Raw genomic sequence first — 17,600 nt, 5'->3', positions numbered from 1 at the left:
ATCCTTTTATTTTATTATTATTTTTTTTATTTCACATCATCAACAGTTAGAGAACCGTCGGGCGCGGCCGTTACCTCCGTCACACACGCGCACGCACACACGCACACACACACGTCACTGGACACACAGTGTATAGAAGCAGGCAGGCCCATTAAAGTGTATATGGCTCAATTGTTAACATCAAAGCTGGAATCTAACAGAAACTAAAGTCTGGAAGTTCAACGCAGCGGAAGGTCGTTTGCTTCCTTTTTTCTTTTTTTTTTTTTTTTTTTTTAAAGGTCATTTTCCAGAGTTCTCCAACAATCCTTCCTTGTTTTGGCGCCGCCGTGGAAATCCTCTTCGAAACTCCGCCTCCTCATGAAGAGTTTGTCTTTCCACCGCTAAAACCCTCGATGTGACCGAATTCCTCTGTGCAAATAAACAAAAATCATAAAAATCCCAGAATGTTCCTCCTAGAATCCAACATTCATCCGGACTCGGATGGATTTTCAGAATCCGGCGTCTGTCTTTGCGTCCAGTTCGTCAGCGTTCCACTGTTCTGCGGCGGCTGACGAGGCTGAAACCTTCTCCGTCCTGGTCCTGTGCTCCGCGGAACGACGGAGGGTCGTCGACAAAATGAGATACAAACTACTGAAGAGTCCCTCACTGGGGCAACATGGGGGCGGGGGGGCATTTTAGTTTTAGGAAAATAGATCAGTGTAAATGAAAGTGTTTACCTGCAGATCTGTGTTCCTGCAAAACGTCATTTTCTGCAAAGAACCATCTTTTTTAATTTTAGGGTTTTTTTTCCGATCTACGCTATCATGGACCTTCCATCAATGTTTCTATATTTAGAGATTGTTTTTAAGCAATAAATGTCGCATTTTTTTCTTTTAAAATAGAAAACTTAGTTCAAAAAGTATCTTAATGGTAGTTTTATACTCTACTGTGATTCATTCCGCAAAGTCAAATCTGAAAATCCTGAACTGAGTGACTTGTGAGGACACTTAGAATGACCGTCAGCCGCAGAGACTCAGAGAATCATCTCTCATCGTGGTGCGTTCAGGGTCACTGTGGTGCGTTCAGGGTCATGGGAACTGGTAAAGTTACCAGTTTGCCTCCTGTTTTCCGATTTATGGAAGGATGAGTCACGTTTGTATTATTGATGCTCGTAAAGTTGATCAGAACTTTAAACTTTACTTCTACACATATAGAAATGTTTTGGGTAGCTAGCTAGCTATGTATGCTAGGCTAACGAGGTTTGGCAAGTTTCACCTTATTCATACATTCTGAAGAAATTCAGCATTTGGATGTTCGGACGTCATATTTAGCGCCTGAAATCCTCCTAAATGTTCTTAATCCCCAGTTGAACTTCAGAACGTTACGATTTCCAAGCTGCTCATGAACGCATCATTCTATTATTCATCCTCCACTGTTGCAAGTTGTGTGTAGTTTTTTTAATAAAACTATTATTTTTCTTTTTCTCACTATATTGAGACCGAAAAGGGAAAACTTGGTAGGTGGAAGATATTTTTTTTCTTTTTTTAAAGTGGTGAAGTTTGGGATTTAGCAACTAGCGTAACAACAGCATGTGGCTAACGTTAGCTTTGATTGGCCGACCTTCACCAATCAATGTCAGGTTCAGCCGGGTGAAGGTGTTACCATGGAAACAACCAGGAAGGGACTGATGATTAGCTAACGGGAGGATTTAGCCCCGCTTTTCACAGCACAGAGACCAGGTTAGCCGCCGCCGCCGCACAGCGAAGAAACATCCAGGTCTGAAGAATGAGTCTCTCTGAAAACAGAAGCCATCGGGAGGCTGAAGGGGCGGGGCCAGTCCTCCTCCTCCTCCTCGGTTTGTCTTTCATTCTGCGTCCGTGAAGCTAGCGATCCGCGCTAGCTTAGCGGTCCCGCTAGCTTAGTGGCCCCGCCGCGGCGCTAGCCGGCGTTGGCGCCCGGCGGCTTGCGGAGCCACTGGTAGAACTGCCGCCGGTGGAGGCGGTGCCAGCGCACGTTGCCCTCCACGATCTCCAGCGCCCGCGGCAGCGCCGGCCCCGCCCCCACGCCGCTGGACTGGATGAAGTCCTTCAGCTAGGGGGGGAGGGGAGGCGAGGAAGAAGAAGAAGACGAGATCAGAACAGAAGAAAGGAACAAGCGAGCGGGGGGAGGGGCTTCTGGAGGCAGCGGTGGTGTTTAACCAATGAGCTTCAGACGAGAGATTAGCTGCTGACAGATTAGCATGCTAATGCTAATCCAGCTGCTCCACATGTTCAATAGACTCTTTCTAAAGAGGGTTTTAGAAGCAGGAGGGTTTTGTGGAGACTAAGAAGCAGCAGAGCGATTTTAAAACGTGCATCCTGTCCAGCGGTGTTCAACCTGTGGCTCTGGGGCCACATGTGGCTCTTTAGCCCCGCTGTAACGGCTCCCTGGAGCCGGCAGGAGAGAAAAAAAATCAATTAAAAAAAATTCCTTCATTTTATTTCTGTTTATTCTGAAGGACTCTCATCTTCTGGCTGAACATGAAGGAAAAAAGCAAAACGAGCCAAATGTAAACTTTTTTTCTGATTGTTTTTTTTTTTTTTATTCTTTAAATTTTAACTGTTAAAATGACTAAAATGAGTGAGAAAAAAATGCTAAAATGTTTTAAATGAGTCCTCCAAACAAAGAAAAAAAAATATTATTTTGAAATTTCTAATTTCTAAAGAGTCAAAGTGATGACAGCAGTTAAAAAAAAGAAATTGCTAAAAGAGATTTTAAAAAATATTAAAAAGTAGAGTGAAATGAAAAAAAAAAACAAAACACAGCTTTGAAGACAGTTAAAACTACTAAAATGACTTAAAGATTCAAAATAAAGTAATCATTTATATTCAGCTCATTCAAATGAATTCTGCGGGACCTGCTTATCGCACAATAAGAAGTTTATTTTCACACCAGGTTTTTATTTTATTTTTGGAAAAGGCTGAAACTGATCAGTCTGTCAAAAGACTGACTTTCTTGCTTATGATTAATCGAGGAATTTCCACAGTTAATCATGATTAATCCACATGTTAATAATTCAGTTTCACATTCAAGACTTCAAACTGCCTTCAAATACAAAACCAGAGTTTTAAACTGAAAATGTGATTAATTGCGACTAAAAGGACTTTTCTGTTGACATGAAACTGATTCTGGACCAGTTTTTTCTCTTTAAAGCTCTTTTTGACCTGAAGGCTGCTGAAGAGGGAAAACCGCCGTTATTAAAAAGCTAAACTGTCTTTTTAAAAAGTCACTAATTAAGGAGAAACTTTGTCTCAAAGGTTGGTAATTAGAGGAAAAGAACGGAGGGAAAACGGAGGCATCAAAGTGAGACTTAAAGTAACGGGCAGGAGAGGTGAGACTCTTCCTCCTCCTCCTCTTCCTCTTCGGAGCAGAAACTTTGTTCATTTGAGGATTTTAGGAAGGATTCAGGAAACTCAGCGGAGTGGAGTTTGACAGATTCACTGGAGCGACGGAGGAAAGTCCAGCCTTTCTTCTTCTACTGATTATTATCATGAGTCCGGCTCTTCTTCTACTTTTACCTCCTCTTCCTCCTCCTTGTTTCACATTTAATGTTCTTCTAATCTTTTTTTTTTTTCCTTCCTGACTCATTTCTTGGTTTTTCTTTCTTCCATATGAACCTGGACGAGCTGGACTCTCCTCTCTGGATAAAAACACTGAAATCTTCTTCCTGCTTTTACCGCGACGCCGGTGGAACAAGCAGAAGCTTCATTTCTCTTTCTTCAGTCTGAACGTCGTCAAATCCTGACGTTTATTCACGGGAATATCTGAAGACTGAACTCGTTCATCCTGCTGCTGTTCGGAAGAAGCTAATATAGCATCAAATGACCAGACAATTAAATATAAATGTTATATTTAAACATTTCATAGTGAAATCGGGATTTGATCAAAATTCTGTTTTTACATTGATCGTTTTGATTTTTTTGATTGATTAACACTGGACCAAGATGGCCGCCCCACCGCCCCATGTGTAGTCTATCTTTATACGTCTACGTTCCTGGCGACACAGGCTGGTGATTCGCCGTCACTGGTTGGTCAGGTGGACGGGAAACTTCAGCACAGATCTACACTGCAAAAACTGCAAAAATTCAAAATCTTACCAAGTTCAACAGTCTTGTTATATTTACGATATATTGATATTTTGATATATTTAAGATATAGAGACTTATTTCTCGATTTAATATTCTTATATCAAGATCTCTTTTTAGGTAAAATTAACGTGCTGCATGGACAGATAATTTCACTAGTTTTAAGAGTAATTTTCTTTAATTTAGTGTTGACATCTTGTCTTCAGGTTATCCTTTTCTGCAGCGTACAACACATAGAATGAGCCCGACAGGCTATTCTACGATCTCTCTGCTCAACGTAGATCTATAACACATAGAATGAATCCTTCTGGCCATTCCATGAGGAGATAGAGTGTAGAAGATATAAATCAGTGCAGGAGTCGTAATATAGAAGACATTCAGAACAGGAATGTGAGAACTGTGGACAGCCGGAGTTCGACCTTTACCTCGTTCAGTTCTCGCTCCGTGTTCAGGAACTCCGTGACTCCGCCGATCAGTCTGGAGTTCATGAAGAGCGCCTCGCCGTACCTGAGCGCAGAGAGGGTTTAACATGGCGGTCCGACATGGCCCCGCCCCCCCGGGCCCCGCCCCCCCGCCGCTCTCCTCACCGGGCGTTCAGGACGTCCCACTTCTCCCTGAAGTACCTCCAGGCCAGGTTCCGGCCCTGAGGGTTCCTCCCCACGTGGATGATGACGTCGATCACGTCCTGCTCCGGGACCAGGTCAGAGGTCAGGGACAGGTTGAGGAGCCTGGAGGGGGAGGAAACCCCGGGAATCAAACCGTGGTCCCGTTGGAGCGGCTGCAGCTCCGGCTCACCGAGTGTCTTCAGATTCGGCTCGGAAGCTTCAGCTGAAGGTTCAAAGGTCGTCGAGTCTGAAGGGAACGTCAGGAGTTCTGACCCCGGTCCAGAGCCCCACAGTAATCTGATTACTCCAAACAAGTCACAGCCGGCTCCCTGATCTGCCGCGGCATTGCTTTTAAATACACTTTCCTCAGTGTGTGTGTGTGTGTGTGTGTGTGTGTGTGTGTGAGTGTGTGTGTGTGTGTGTGAGAGTGTGTGTTATCTGGTTGTTTGTAGCCGCCGTCTTTTCATTAAACCCCCAAATCAATTTTCTCCCTCTTTTCCCACAATCCCTCTGTGCTGAAACCATTTCCTGTGTGACCAATCAGGGTGTTTTTGTGGTTGAGCTGCGTGCGTGTGTGTGTGTGCGTGTGTGTGTGTGTGTGCGTGTGTGTGTGTGTGTGTGTGTGTGTGTGATAGCTGCTATCTGAACATGCAGTGCTGCCGCTCTGATTGCACAAGAGTTTACTGTGGCTTAGAAATCGATACCTCACTCCACACAGACACACATACACACACACACACACACACGTACGTGCACGCGCCCGTGCACGGACCTGTCTCGCTGTTCAGTTTTGAGTATGCGTGAGATCCATCCTTGCTATTTTTCTCCAGCGGAGACAGCAGCAGCAGTTAGTCCTTGAAAAAATACTCAGTTCACGTTCGCACATACGTCTGCAGCGGTAACACACACACACACACACACACACACACACACACACACACACACACACACACACACACACACGCGCGCGCGCGCGCGCGCGCAGCCCTGCGGCTGGATTAACATACATGTAAGGCCTCGGGGTAAAACTCTCTGTGCACCTTTGATTCTATTTGCGTCTCTCTGGTTCTGTTCCGTCCAATCAGAGCCCAGAATGAAGACTTGACCACAATGAGACGCCGTGCTGCATTCAAAGACCGCAGGAACTCAGAGTGCTTTGAATGGATGGAAATGTTTGGCTTTCATTTAGATGGAATGTTTGTTGGTTTGAAAAGTCAAGAAGAAGAAGAAGAAGAAGAAGAAGGAGAAGGAGAAGGAGAAGGAGAAGAAGAAGAAGGAGGAGAAGAAGAAGAAGGAGAAGAAGAAGAAGAAGAAGAAGAAGAAGAAGAAGAAGAAGAAGAAGAAGAAGAAGAAGAGAAGAAGAAGAAGAAGAAGAAGAAGAAGAAGAAGAAGAAGCATCCTTTATCAATTTCCTATTGTTAAATGTTGTCTTTACGGAATTACCCTATCAGTGAAAGCGTCTGGTTTTGAGAGTCTGGATCTGGTTTTCAGTGAGGGTCTCCTAGTTCTGGTAAATGATTTCATCATCGGCAGATTATTATGTTTCTGGTGAAAAGACTCTTTTCCAGCGTGGAGGACCTGCTGGGACTCGGGGGACCTGCTGGGACTCGGTAGGTCTACTTTGACTCGATGTGTCAATTTGAACTCAGAGGATCTGGGACTCGTTGGACTGGCTAGGATTTGGTGAGACCGTCTGGGATCAATGGATCGACAAGGATTTGGCAGACCTGCTGAGACTTGGTAGACCAGCTGGGACTCTGTGGACCAGCTGGGACTCTGTGGACCAGCTGGGACTGGGTAGACCAGCTGGGACCAGCTGGTCCGGGTACCTGTTGAGCAGGAAGGTGTTGTCGGAGCAGGTCAGGGCCTCCAGCAGGATCTTCTTCTCCGACACGGCGTTGGACGAGTGGAACTTCATCCAGATGAACTCCCAGACGTCCTCGTCCATCAGGCTGACCCCGGTGCAGTACACGATGTCCCGGATGTTGGGGGGGATCCTGCAGGGGGGGGGGGGTCGAACCAGACCAGAGGAGACCGTTAAAACCCGGAGCCGGGCTGAAACACGCCGGAGTCAACAAGCGACGGATTCCCGGTGTGGGAGCTGAATCCTGAGACCTGCAGGCTGTGGAGGAACTTCCAGGCTGAATGTCGGATATCAGCTCCTCTGAGGCCGGAACATTACCGGAGCGCCGTGACCGGAGCGCGCGGCGCCGTGACCGGTCACAGTCATACAGGAAGTTAATTACCGTACGGCGTGAAGGCCGAACGCTCCAGCTTGTTTACCAGCTGCTGCTAATCTCCTCCATTAACCTGCCGAGGACCCGGCCCGGCGGCTTTACTCCATTTACACCTGGAAACATTCACAGTTCCCAAATTATTACAACTACAGAAAACGAGATAAATTTTTAAAAATGCTGCATAAATGGGCAGAGGACATTTTAAATGAACTCCATTTGTGGAGAATCATTAAAAAAATGGAAAATAATTTAGAGCGTTTACCAAGATTACTTTTTCATTTGAAAGTAGAAACTCGTTGTGAGCGTGAAAGTTAGCGTTAGCTAAGAAAATGCTGATATCTGGTCTAAAATGGGAAAACACACTTTTTAAACTTCTTCTAAGACGAGTCAGTTGAAACAGTTTACGTTCCTCTTAGTAAAATACTTCAATTTGATCTAAAATTTGATTTAAAAAAAAAGTCTAAAACAGCCTCAGTGTCAGCGAAAATTATATTGCTAACATGCTAATGTTAAGCTAACCGTTGTCTCAATAATCTGGATTGATTATCTGGCTTGTTTTTTATGTAAAATTAGCATTGCTATTTCAGAACAAACAAAAAGTTCATCTGTTAAAAAAAAAAAAAATAGTAAATATATTTTTGCATCTTTACTGTTTAAAACATTTGGTTCTCTTCACAGAAAATTTCAAAATAAAGTCTGTTTTCACAGAAAACGATGAAAAGATGGAATCAGCATCTTTTTAGCCTTCTTAGCTAGCTACAAATTTGCAAAACTTTAAAAAAAAAAAAAAAGTTTGTTGATTAACCAACACACAGTCGGAGTGTTTTCAAAAAGTCGCGTTTTCAGTGGTTACGAGTGTCAATACCGTGTAACGGACACCCAGAACACAACCAGAGTTCTCCATTTCCACTCAAAGGTTGCCGTGGAACTTAACGACTGATTCAGACCAATTAGTAGAAAATTACCAAAATACAATGAAAACATTTCATAATACCCATTAAAACTGTTCATATGTCACCAAACTTTCATCATGTATGACGTTTATGGTGAAAGAAAACTGCTCATAATTCATATTTTGATTGAAATTAAACCATTTTTCATGTCATGAAATGTTTATTTTAATGAAAAACAGATTTTATGTAACATTTTCAACTTACGTGAGTTTAACACACACACACACACACACACACACACACACACACACACACACACACACACACAGTTCCATCTGATTAGTGACCTGAAGCGTCCACAAGCTAAAATGAAAAGGTGAACATTGTCTTCATACTGTTACAGCTGTGTGTGTGTGTGTGTGTGTGTGTGTGTGTGTGTGTGTGTGTGTGTGTGTGTGTGTGTGTGTGTTTGTACTTGACCTAAATTGCCAGTAAAGCGCAGCTATAAATGTCCATCACAATACAGTGAGCTCAGCTGGCAGCTAAATTATGAATACACAACAAAACCGCGTAAGTGTGTGTGTGTGTGTGTGTGTGTGTGTGTGTGTGTGTTCAGCCTACATACTACGATTGTTAGTCCTCATGACAACTACAAATTCAGGAGAAAACAATCAATCAATCTTTTTTTCTGGAGCGTTTTCACACAAAAACAATGGAACACGAAGGGTTTGATAGAATGAAAACAAGGAAAAAAACTATTTCCCTCCATCTCTCTCTCACACACACACACACACACACACACACACACACGACTCAATCTAAAATCAAGGTCGTGCGGAGCGAGGAGAGCGATCTCACACCTGCAGTGAGAAACACTCCAGTCGGAGTGAAGGAGGCGAAACGCCGAAGAGAAATTCAAGAAAAGAAGAAAGCAGCAACAGGAAGGACTGGAACAAATCGGCTGGGTAAGAAGAACAACGACATTAACGTTAGTCAACTAATTAATGGTAAATAAGTATTGAGAATGAGCCAGATGAAAGGGTGAAATGGACAGTTTAAGTGTGTAAAGTTTGATTGACAGAGTCGACGTCCATATGTGGTCATAAGAGTCACGTGATCCTCGAGTGTGACTCGGCAGAAAAAAAATCATTTCTCCTGGGGAGTAAACTGCTCCCTGATCCATTAATTTTGGGTAAATTTAAGAAGAAAAAGATCAGTTTTCTTTCAGTCTGTGTGGTTTTTAAAGCGGTCAGACTCACAGTTTAGACTCTAGGAGCCTCAGTTTGGGAAAAACGTGAGATTTTCTCCCATCAGACTCCATCACAGCTGACAGAAAGAAAGGAAACGCCTTCTTCTTGTGTGAAAACAGATTCATATCGTCACATTTTCCCCACACATCTTCCACCATCTTCTCCGGAAGGACCTTGTGACGCCTCTCATGCTCTCTTTTCATTGATGGGAGTCACGGTTTCGCCACACTCGCCACTCGATCGAGGCGGATGAGGGCAGGAGCAAGGCAGGGTTTAGAACTCCAACCGTGAAGGCTGATTCATTTAAAATCCACACCATGCTTTATTGCAAAGTAGTTCAATATCTTTGTTCAGCAGGTTCTCCTCAGTCACGTTTTAGGTCTTCACGACAAACACCTTGAAGGAGGAGAGAACTGCTTTGCAAAAATGAAATTTCAGCAAAAATCTTATTTTGAAAGGCAGATTGTGGACTTCCTGTTAGATTTAGGTCGGGGGTGTCGGAGCATTATTTTTAGATCTTGATGAGACGAACAGGTGAGCGTTGGTTTGATCTCTCTACGACACTCAAGAAGAAGAAGAAGAAGAAGAAAAACTTCTATTCCAATCGCGCCCTCACCCTCGGTCCATATTTGCACAGTAAGGCTTATAACATGTGCGACCAGCAGGGGGCGTCTTTCTACAGTACATCACTGATCTCTGGACTGTCAGAGTTAATCGAAATTATTTATGTAGGGCTGTCAAAAGATTAAAACAATTGCGATTAATGGCACAATTAAAGTGAGGTTCTTCTTTTCCAATTTGAAAATCATCGATCAACTTTATTTTGAAAGAAAAGGTCAAAAAGGAAACTCTTTGTCTTCATTTGATTCCTAATCAAAACACTGACTACGTTTACATGCACTCAATATTCGGGTTAAGGTCAATATTCCGGTTTCTGAATCATTTGGAATAACCCGTTTACATGCTTAAACAGACAGAGTTACTCCTGTTTACATGATCAGGGATATCCCCATTCAAACCGCAGAGCACAGAGGACGCCATGACTGCATTTGCACTTTATGCCACTAGGTGTGCTGTTTGCATGTTCAACCTTATTTTACACAGACACCACAGAAGAAGAAGGGCGCTGCAGGCTCTCTCTGCATGTTGTTAGAAAAAGAGTAAGCCAGCGAGACGTGGTAATATGTTTAATATTGCGATGCACCGTTTTTTTCAGTTAAAGAGAAGAACTGAACGATTGTTTTGGCACATTTTAATTACTTAGTAGCAGCTAAACTGTGTCACAAGTAGTTCCTGGACTCAAATGACCGAGATTCCTTGTGGGTAGAACATGCGCAGAGCAGTATTTCATGTCCGTTTCGACCGGGATATTCCGATGCGCGTTTACATGACCAGAAATTCAGGTTAGAAAAGGAGTAACCCAGGGGTAATATTCAGGTTTTTAAAAACCGGAATATGAGCATATTCAGGTTTTTGCACATGTTTACATGGCTGTGCGCAACCGGGTTATTGCGAATATTCTGGTTAAAAAAGGGTTATTTCTTGCATGTAAACGCACCCACTGTAGTAAGAAACGGTTTATATTGTTCACTTAAAACTGCCTTTAAATGCAAAGTAATTCAAAATGCGATTAATCTCAATTAACTGCAGAAATGCAGCGATTAATCCAGTTTCCAAAATTCACATGCAAAGTTAATTGGCGTGTATGGGTGTGTGTAAGTCCTCAGTCTGCAAAGAAATATGTGTCCTCTGAAGGTAAAAGACTTGTGTAAGTTTGTGTGTGTGTGTGTGTGTGTGTGTGTGTGTGTGTGTGTGTGTGTGTCCTGTATGTCCTGTGAGCGCAGAGCGACTGATGCAGGGACAATTACATCACTCAGCGACCTGGGAAATCATTTTAGAGATGCTCCACTTAAGAGTAGACCTCTCTCACACACACACACACACACACACACACACACACACACACACACACACACACACAGGCTGACTTCCACGTTACTGCTGACTGCGGCATTAAAGTCCTTCTCAGGCGACATCTGCCAAACACTGAGTCGTAGTGAGTATTCCTCAGTGTGTGTGAGTGTGTGTGTGTGTGTGTGAGCAGATAACGGTGTGCATAATCCACTCGCAGGTCGTTCATCCGGCGGAACGTGGAGGAGAACCTCCCGACGCCGCCGCTCCTAAAAATCACAGCGTTCGTGTTTTTTCTCCTCCGAAAATCAAGTGAGAGGAAACCTCCAGATGGCTGCCGTCCCATTAACCAACACAGCACCGCGCGCGTGTGTGTGTGTGTGTGAGTGTGTGTGTGTGTCTGTGTGTGTGTTTTAAAGGTCTGCAGAGGATGTTTTATGTCCTCCAGCTCCGACTCTCTCCTGAAATATCTCCGCCTCGCTCGGCTTCTTCCTCAGCATCCAACTCCCACTTTGATGGTAAACATGCCTGCTCGCCATCTGCTGTCTGTGCGTGCGTGCGTGTGTGTGTGTGTGTGTGTGTGTGTGTGTGTGTGTCTAAATGTCACTCTGAGTGTTCATCAGGTTCTCCGCTGAAGCTGAGGACACATTTAAAGTCCGTGGAGTCGGAGCCGGGTCTCGGTCGGGGCGGTCGGCGTCTGGGCGGAGGCCTGTCATACGTGCACGGCTACGTGCACGTAACCCGGCGTCCACGCGTCAAACACGGGATCGAGACGTTCGGAAGCTTTAAAAAAGTTTAAACTGTTAGAAAAGTTTTAGAAAAGTTTTCAACTCATTTGAAATTAAACCAGCTTCCAACCAGTTTGTAGACTGGCTTCAGCCTAGTTCTGGACCTGATTCCAGACTGGTTCTGGACCTGATTCCAGACTGGTTCTGGACCTGATTCCAGACTGGTTCTGGACCTGATTCCAGACTGGTTCTGGACCTGATTCCAGACTGGTTCTGGACCTGATTCCAGACTGGTTCTGGACCTGATTCCAGACTGGTTCTGGACCCGTCTGCAGGTCTTTCTAGCCTCAGAACAGTTCAGGAGCCCGTCAGAGTTGGTTTTCAGAGTATTTCCAGACTCGTGTTGAAGCTGGTTTAAGAAATGAATTCAGATTTGTTTCACAAACTTTTCCTAGAATATTTTCAGAATCATTTCAGAGCTGATTCTGAAGCAGCTTTAATTCTGTTTGAGCATCATGAGCTGGAAAAAATTTGCTAAATTGAAAAAGTAACTCCTTCACTACCAAAATATGCTTGCTAGCGCCACCTAGACGCACTAAAATGGCCGTAGGAATGTTACAGAGAAATCAAACGCTCACTTGTTTATTTCACATTAAGACCTAAAAATCACATTTCGACACTCCAGAGCTGAATCCAACAGGAAGCCCGCAATCTGCCTTTCAAAATAAGATTTACTCCAATTTAGTGCGAGGGAGAAAAATGACCTTCTAAATGTGACTGCAGAGGACAGCAGAGGGTTCAGGGGTCAGGGATCAGGTTAAGGGTTGAGGGTTTAGCACTCAACACGATCTGCAGTCATGAGAGGAGGATCCTGGAGGATCCTGGAGGATCCTGGAGGATTTCACCAGGTGGCGTTCTGGGTTTATTTTACAGACTTTCCATTTTTTAAAAACTCTTTGGAATGAAACCACACACACACACACACACACACACACACACACACGGAGAGGATAATACGGTACAACAGAACAGAGTAGACGGACATTCCTACAGACAGACAACTAGAAAACTACCAAATCTATCACACGACCAAGTCGCAGCATTTTCAAAAAGTACTGAGACAGCCGTTTTCAGAAAACTGCATTTTCAGGCTCCGAGCAAAGAAAGTCTTGCATTTGCCTTAAAAAACATTCGGAAAACGAAGCCGAACTGTCTTTTAATTCCATATCACCTCTTCGCTTTCCTGTTCAGTTTATCCATCAGTCCATCTGATTCATCAGTCGTTGTGTCTTCGTCTTTTTGGTCGTGTGTTTTTCTGTCACTGTCAACATTTCTTCGTTCATTTTTCCATCTTATCTGTTCATTTACTGCGGGACGTCTCATCCCCTATCTTTAAACTTCCGGGAATCCTCTCCTTTATTCAAGTCAAAAGATGAAAATCTAAAACCTTCCAGCCTGGACTCGAACCGTGGATCGCAAACCACTCCTCGATAACGCTCTAATCCTCTAACCCAGTGGAGGACGGTGTTCCTGCCTCCTGGGGGGGTTAACCCGTCGGTTCCGCCCCTGCAGGAGGACGGCTGGTTCCTCCACAGTGGGCGCTAACGCATTAGCCGCTAACGCATTAGCCGCTCGGTGCTGTAATTACACCCTCATTGTTCTGGTGGTGGGGGGGCAGTGTGTGGGGGGGGGGGTGACTCCTGATGGGTGGGATTGAATCCTAATGGCCGCCGTCACCGGAGCCGCTCCGCCTCGGGGGTTTTAATGTTCGCGCAGACAGAAACACGGCCGCCGCTCTTTATCTCAACGCCGTCACTCCTTCAGCTAGATATGTTAAGCCAGGTCACATGACCCCCTCCTCCGCACACACACACAGTCACACACACTCACTTAAAGACTTCAATTTTCACAGCGATTTGATGAAAAAAAGAGTCATTTTTTTTTAATTAATGAAAGAAGAATGGGCGCCCATGTGATCGGCTGCAGGGATTAAATCCACTGAATAGAGCCTGAATCACTGAGATTAATCCTGCAGGGACGTGGATTTGTGGGGCACCTTTCCACTGCCAGAATGAAAACGCTGTGAATGACTGATTAATGGACGAACCTGCTGGATTTAGGGTTCTGGTAGATCTACGGCCACCAGGGGGCGACCCGACACTCTGAGAGCTGAAACCAAAATCTATGAAAAACACCAGAATCTTTGAATGAAATCGTCAAAAAACTGATTGAAATCAAACTAACTGGCTAAATGTGAGGTGTAAAAAATAAAAATAATTCTGACAGCTAAAACATCTTGATTTCTTCCATTTACAACAGTAAATCATAAATATTTCAAACAAAAATTGAAAAGAAAACTTAGCTTTTCAACCACATTTCTGAGTTCATACTAGACAGAGCCACTAGAGGGCAGCAGAGAGGTTTAGCTCCAGCTACAGGGAGTCTGAAAACTTGACCATCTCCATCTGACGCTACTGTTCGCTAAAGAGCTGAAACAAAATCAAACCTGATCCATAAAACATATTTTAGGGCAGTCAGAGTTAATGGCATTATTCACCATTAACTGACCTTTTTAATCGTGGTTAATTGACACAGCAAGAGGCTTGATTCAATTTTCAAAACTGTATTTGACGCAGACATTGTTTTGAATTTATGCTATTTATATTTCATATTTCTAAAAAATCGAAAACCGAGCCTTGATCTGGCTGTATTCCCGCCCTCTGATCCAGACTTCCTGCCCTCTGATCCACACTTCCTGCCCCGTGATCCCCACTTCCTATCCTCTGATCCAGACTTCCTGCCCTCTGATCTCCACTTCCTGCCCCCGATCCAGACTTCCTGCCCTCTGATCTCCACTTCCTGTCCCCCTGATCCAGACTTCCTGCCCTCTGATCCACACTTCCTGCCCCCTGATCCACACTTCCTGTCCTCTGATCCAGACTTCCTGCCCCCGATTCACACTTCCTGTCTCTGAACCACACTTCCTGCCCTCTGATCCATACTTCCTGCCCCCTGATCCAGACTTCCTGCCCCCTGATCCAGACTTCCTGCCCCCTGATCCAGACTTCCTGCCCCCTGATCCAGACTTCCTGCTCTCTGATCCAGACTTCCTGCTCCCTGATCCAGACTTCCTGCTCTCTGATCCAGACCTCCTGCTCCCTGATCCAGACTTCCTGCTCCCTGATCCAGACCTCCTGCTCCCTGATCCAGACTTCCTGCTCCCTGATCCAGACTTCCTGCCTTCATCCTCTACATTGCTGCTGTCATACCGGCTTCAACCACTAGATGGCAACTCAAGACTGAGCTTATCACCCATCTTCCTGCGTCCCAACACAAGCTGTGTGTGTGGACAAGTTACAACTTGTTTTCCTGTCAATCGCTTGATTTTAACACCCAAATCCATCTTTCTCTTGGATCAAACCATCCGATTAAACTGAAGCCTGCGCCATGTGTCGGCTGCTCGGTAAACAAGTGGGTTTTTCAGTCTCCCTCCAAGAATCCCTTCCAGAGCGGGTTCCTGCGGACGGAGGCCGGCGCTGTGTTTAATTGAAGCGCTCCTCCTCCTACCGCGGCGCCCCGCCGTCCCGGACACAACCGCAGCATCTGTTTCTATTTAATTTGCCGTTTGAAATCTAATTTTGCGGATCTCGTTAAGGAAGCCGGGGGGGAGCTGGGGGGCCGGCGGCGCACGGAGGAAATAAAAAACAAAAAAAACAAAAACAGGGATGGAGGGAAAAGGAGAGGAAGAATGGAAGGGAAGGTCCAAAATGTATATATATATATATATATATATATATATATATATATGTAAACTACATTTTTAAGACCCTTCAGGTGACAGAAAGTGAAAATAATATGCGACATTTACAGCTTCTCCTCTCTTTTCTTCAGCAGAGCGATAAACCAGGACAAAAATGCTCATTTTTTAACTTATTCCCAGCCGGCAGAGACACCGCTGCCTCGTCTCGCTGCCCGAGGTCGTTTCAGTCCGAGTGGAAAGTTTAAAAAAAAATAAAGGACTTCAATACTTTACAATGTGAATAATCTTCACTGTTATGTCAAATAAAATGTAACAAACTGACTAGAATGGCAAAAAATTGACTGTTTTTGGCAGAGAAATCATTTAATTTAAATACATTTTCAAGTTAAATGCATGAAGACAAAATGAAAAGCTCACGTTCTTTTGACTGCTCTGTGTATAAAAAAATGACTGATTTCAAAGGAAACTAAAAAGAAAGTTAGTTCATCTGTTCACTCGGCCAATAAAGGGTTAAACATATCTTTTACAACGTGTTAAATAAACTGAGCTGCAGGAAGAGCCAGCAGAGAGCAGGACTGGAGGGTTTCTGACAGGGAAGGCGTCCCTCAGGGTTCAGTCCTGGGTCCTCTGCCTGTTTCTAAACTCTCCATACGTCTGGTTCGATATTTAAAAATGAAGAACTGAAGGTTGAACTAGTGGTTTTTATTCATGTTCTCAGAATACAAAACGATGTGAACTTAATAAAGACGCTTTTTAGAACAGAGTGTCAAAATTCTTGAGATGTTGTCAACAAAGTTTAGCAATATTGGGATATTATTCTTTATTTGTGTGTGTTTGTGTGTTTCTGTGTGTGTGTGTGTGTGTGTGTGTGTGTGTGTGTGTGTGTGTGTGTGTGTACCTGTTCTTGTTGCTGGAGATCCAGTCGGAGATGTAGGCGACGGCCTGTCGGTGGCACTGTTTGTTCCCGAAGCTACACGCTAGCATGATGAGCTCCCGCTGCAGCTCCCTGAAGGAGAGGTTTTGCTCATGAGCACAGCGGAAGGGGCGTCACACACACTGAACTCTGCAGCGAATTTAAAGTGGTTCATTCCAGATGTTTTTAATGTGGCGTTAGCGTCAGCATGAGGGCCGTGTGTGTGTGTTGCGTACTCGGTCTGGTAGGACGCCTGCAGGACGTTTCCCTCCACGCCGGGCCCGTTGGTCGGCCAGCCCATCTGATGGTAGCGAGCCGCCACCTGCTTCAGCACGTAGTCCTGCGGTGTCACACACACGCACACACACACACACACACACAAACACAAACACACACACACACACACACACACACATCAGCACGCGGCGCGGCGGCGGCGGAGGGTCTGACTGGCGGACGGCGGCGCTGTTTACGCTGAACAGCCGGTAGTCGTCGGTGCGGTCCAGCAGCTTGTCCAGCTGGTACAGCGCCCGGCTGGCGGCGTGCCACGGCAGGAAGGACGGCTCCTCCGGCAGGTAGCCAATCAGCTGCAGGGGGACGCCCTGGGGGAGGTACCCCGCCCTGCGGGGGGCGGCAGAGGGTTCAGGTGAGGACGGGAGGCTCGAAACAACATCCGGCGCAACATCTGCAGCAGCAGCAGGTTCTCAGAGAACAAACTGATCTGGACTCAAGAACCGAAACATCAAACGTCTCCAGGAAGAAAAACATCCGGATCAGAAAACACAACTTCCACACAGGACGCCTCAAAGTATCCATAGAATACATAAAACCAGTCATTCTCTTTAATTAAATATCAATAATTTAATGGAATTGAAGTGATTGTTTTATAACATTCCTTTAAAATGTTTGGAAGACAAAGAAATCCGATGTAACAAATATCTAAAGGAATGAGAGGCTTCAATTTAAATCAAATGACACCAAATTCAAAAAGAACTTCAGTGTGAAACCAGTCAGTCATCAGTCTGTTCTACTTCAGTCCCATAAACCTCTAAACAAAACAGCAAAAACAAAACTATTAATTAAACTGCCCGTATATAATTAATATCCCGAACATTTTATCATTAGAAAACAATATCAATCACAACCAATATTAATTAATTAATTAAGTATAAATAGAATAATGAAAAAGTCCTAAATGTG

The 17,600-nt window shown here is 44.5% G+C and overlaps 1 protein-coding gene across 1 annotated transcript in view; it reads right to left on the bottom strand.

Moving 5' to 3' along the window:
• Positions 1 to 253: 253 nt before the first annotated feature.
• Positions 254 to 17,600, bottom strand: part of LOC115404267 (thyrotropin-releasing hormone-degrading ectoenzyme) — a 138,011-nt gene continuing 120,664 nt past the window's right edge. Inside the window, exons 14-20 of the mRNA XM_030113537.1 lie at positions 16,874 to 17,021; positions 16,637 to 16,740; positions 16,386 to 16,493; positions 6,538 to 6,705; positions 4,691 to 4,831; positions 4,529 to 4,610; positions 254 to 2,070 (exon numbers count right to left, since the gene is read on the bottom strand). Coding sequence (XP_029969397.1) covers positions 1,918 to 2,070; positions 4,529 to 4,610; positions 4,691 to 4,831; positions 6,538 to 6,705; positions 16,386 to 16,493; positions 16,637 to 16,740; positions 16,874 to 17,021 — 904 coding nt within the window. The 3' untranslated portion in view covers positions 254 to 1,917. The remainder of the gene's footprint in view (positions 2,071 to 4,528; positions 4,611 to 4,690; positions 4,832 to 6,537; positions 6,706 to 16,385; positions 16,494 to 16,636; positions 16,741 to 16,873; positions 17,022 to 17,600) is intronic.

This window comes from Salarias fasciatus, chromosome 17 (assembly GCF_902148845.1).
Source record: "Salarias fasciatus chromosome 17, fSalaFa1.1, whole genome shotgun sequence".
NCBI classification, from domain to species: domain Eukaryota; kingdom Metazoa; phylum Chordata; class Actinopteri; order Blenniiformes; family Blenniidae; genus Salarias; species Salarias fasciatus.
The sequence above is the reverse complement of the archived record's forward strand: the minus strand, read 5'-3'. Positions and strand labels throughout refer to the sequence as shown.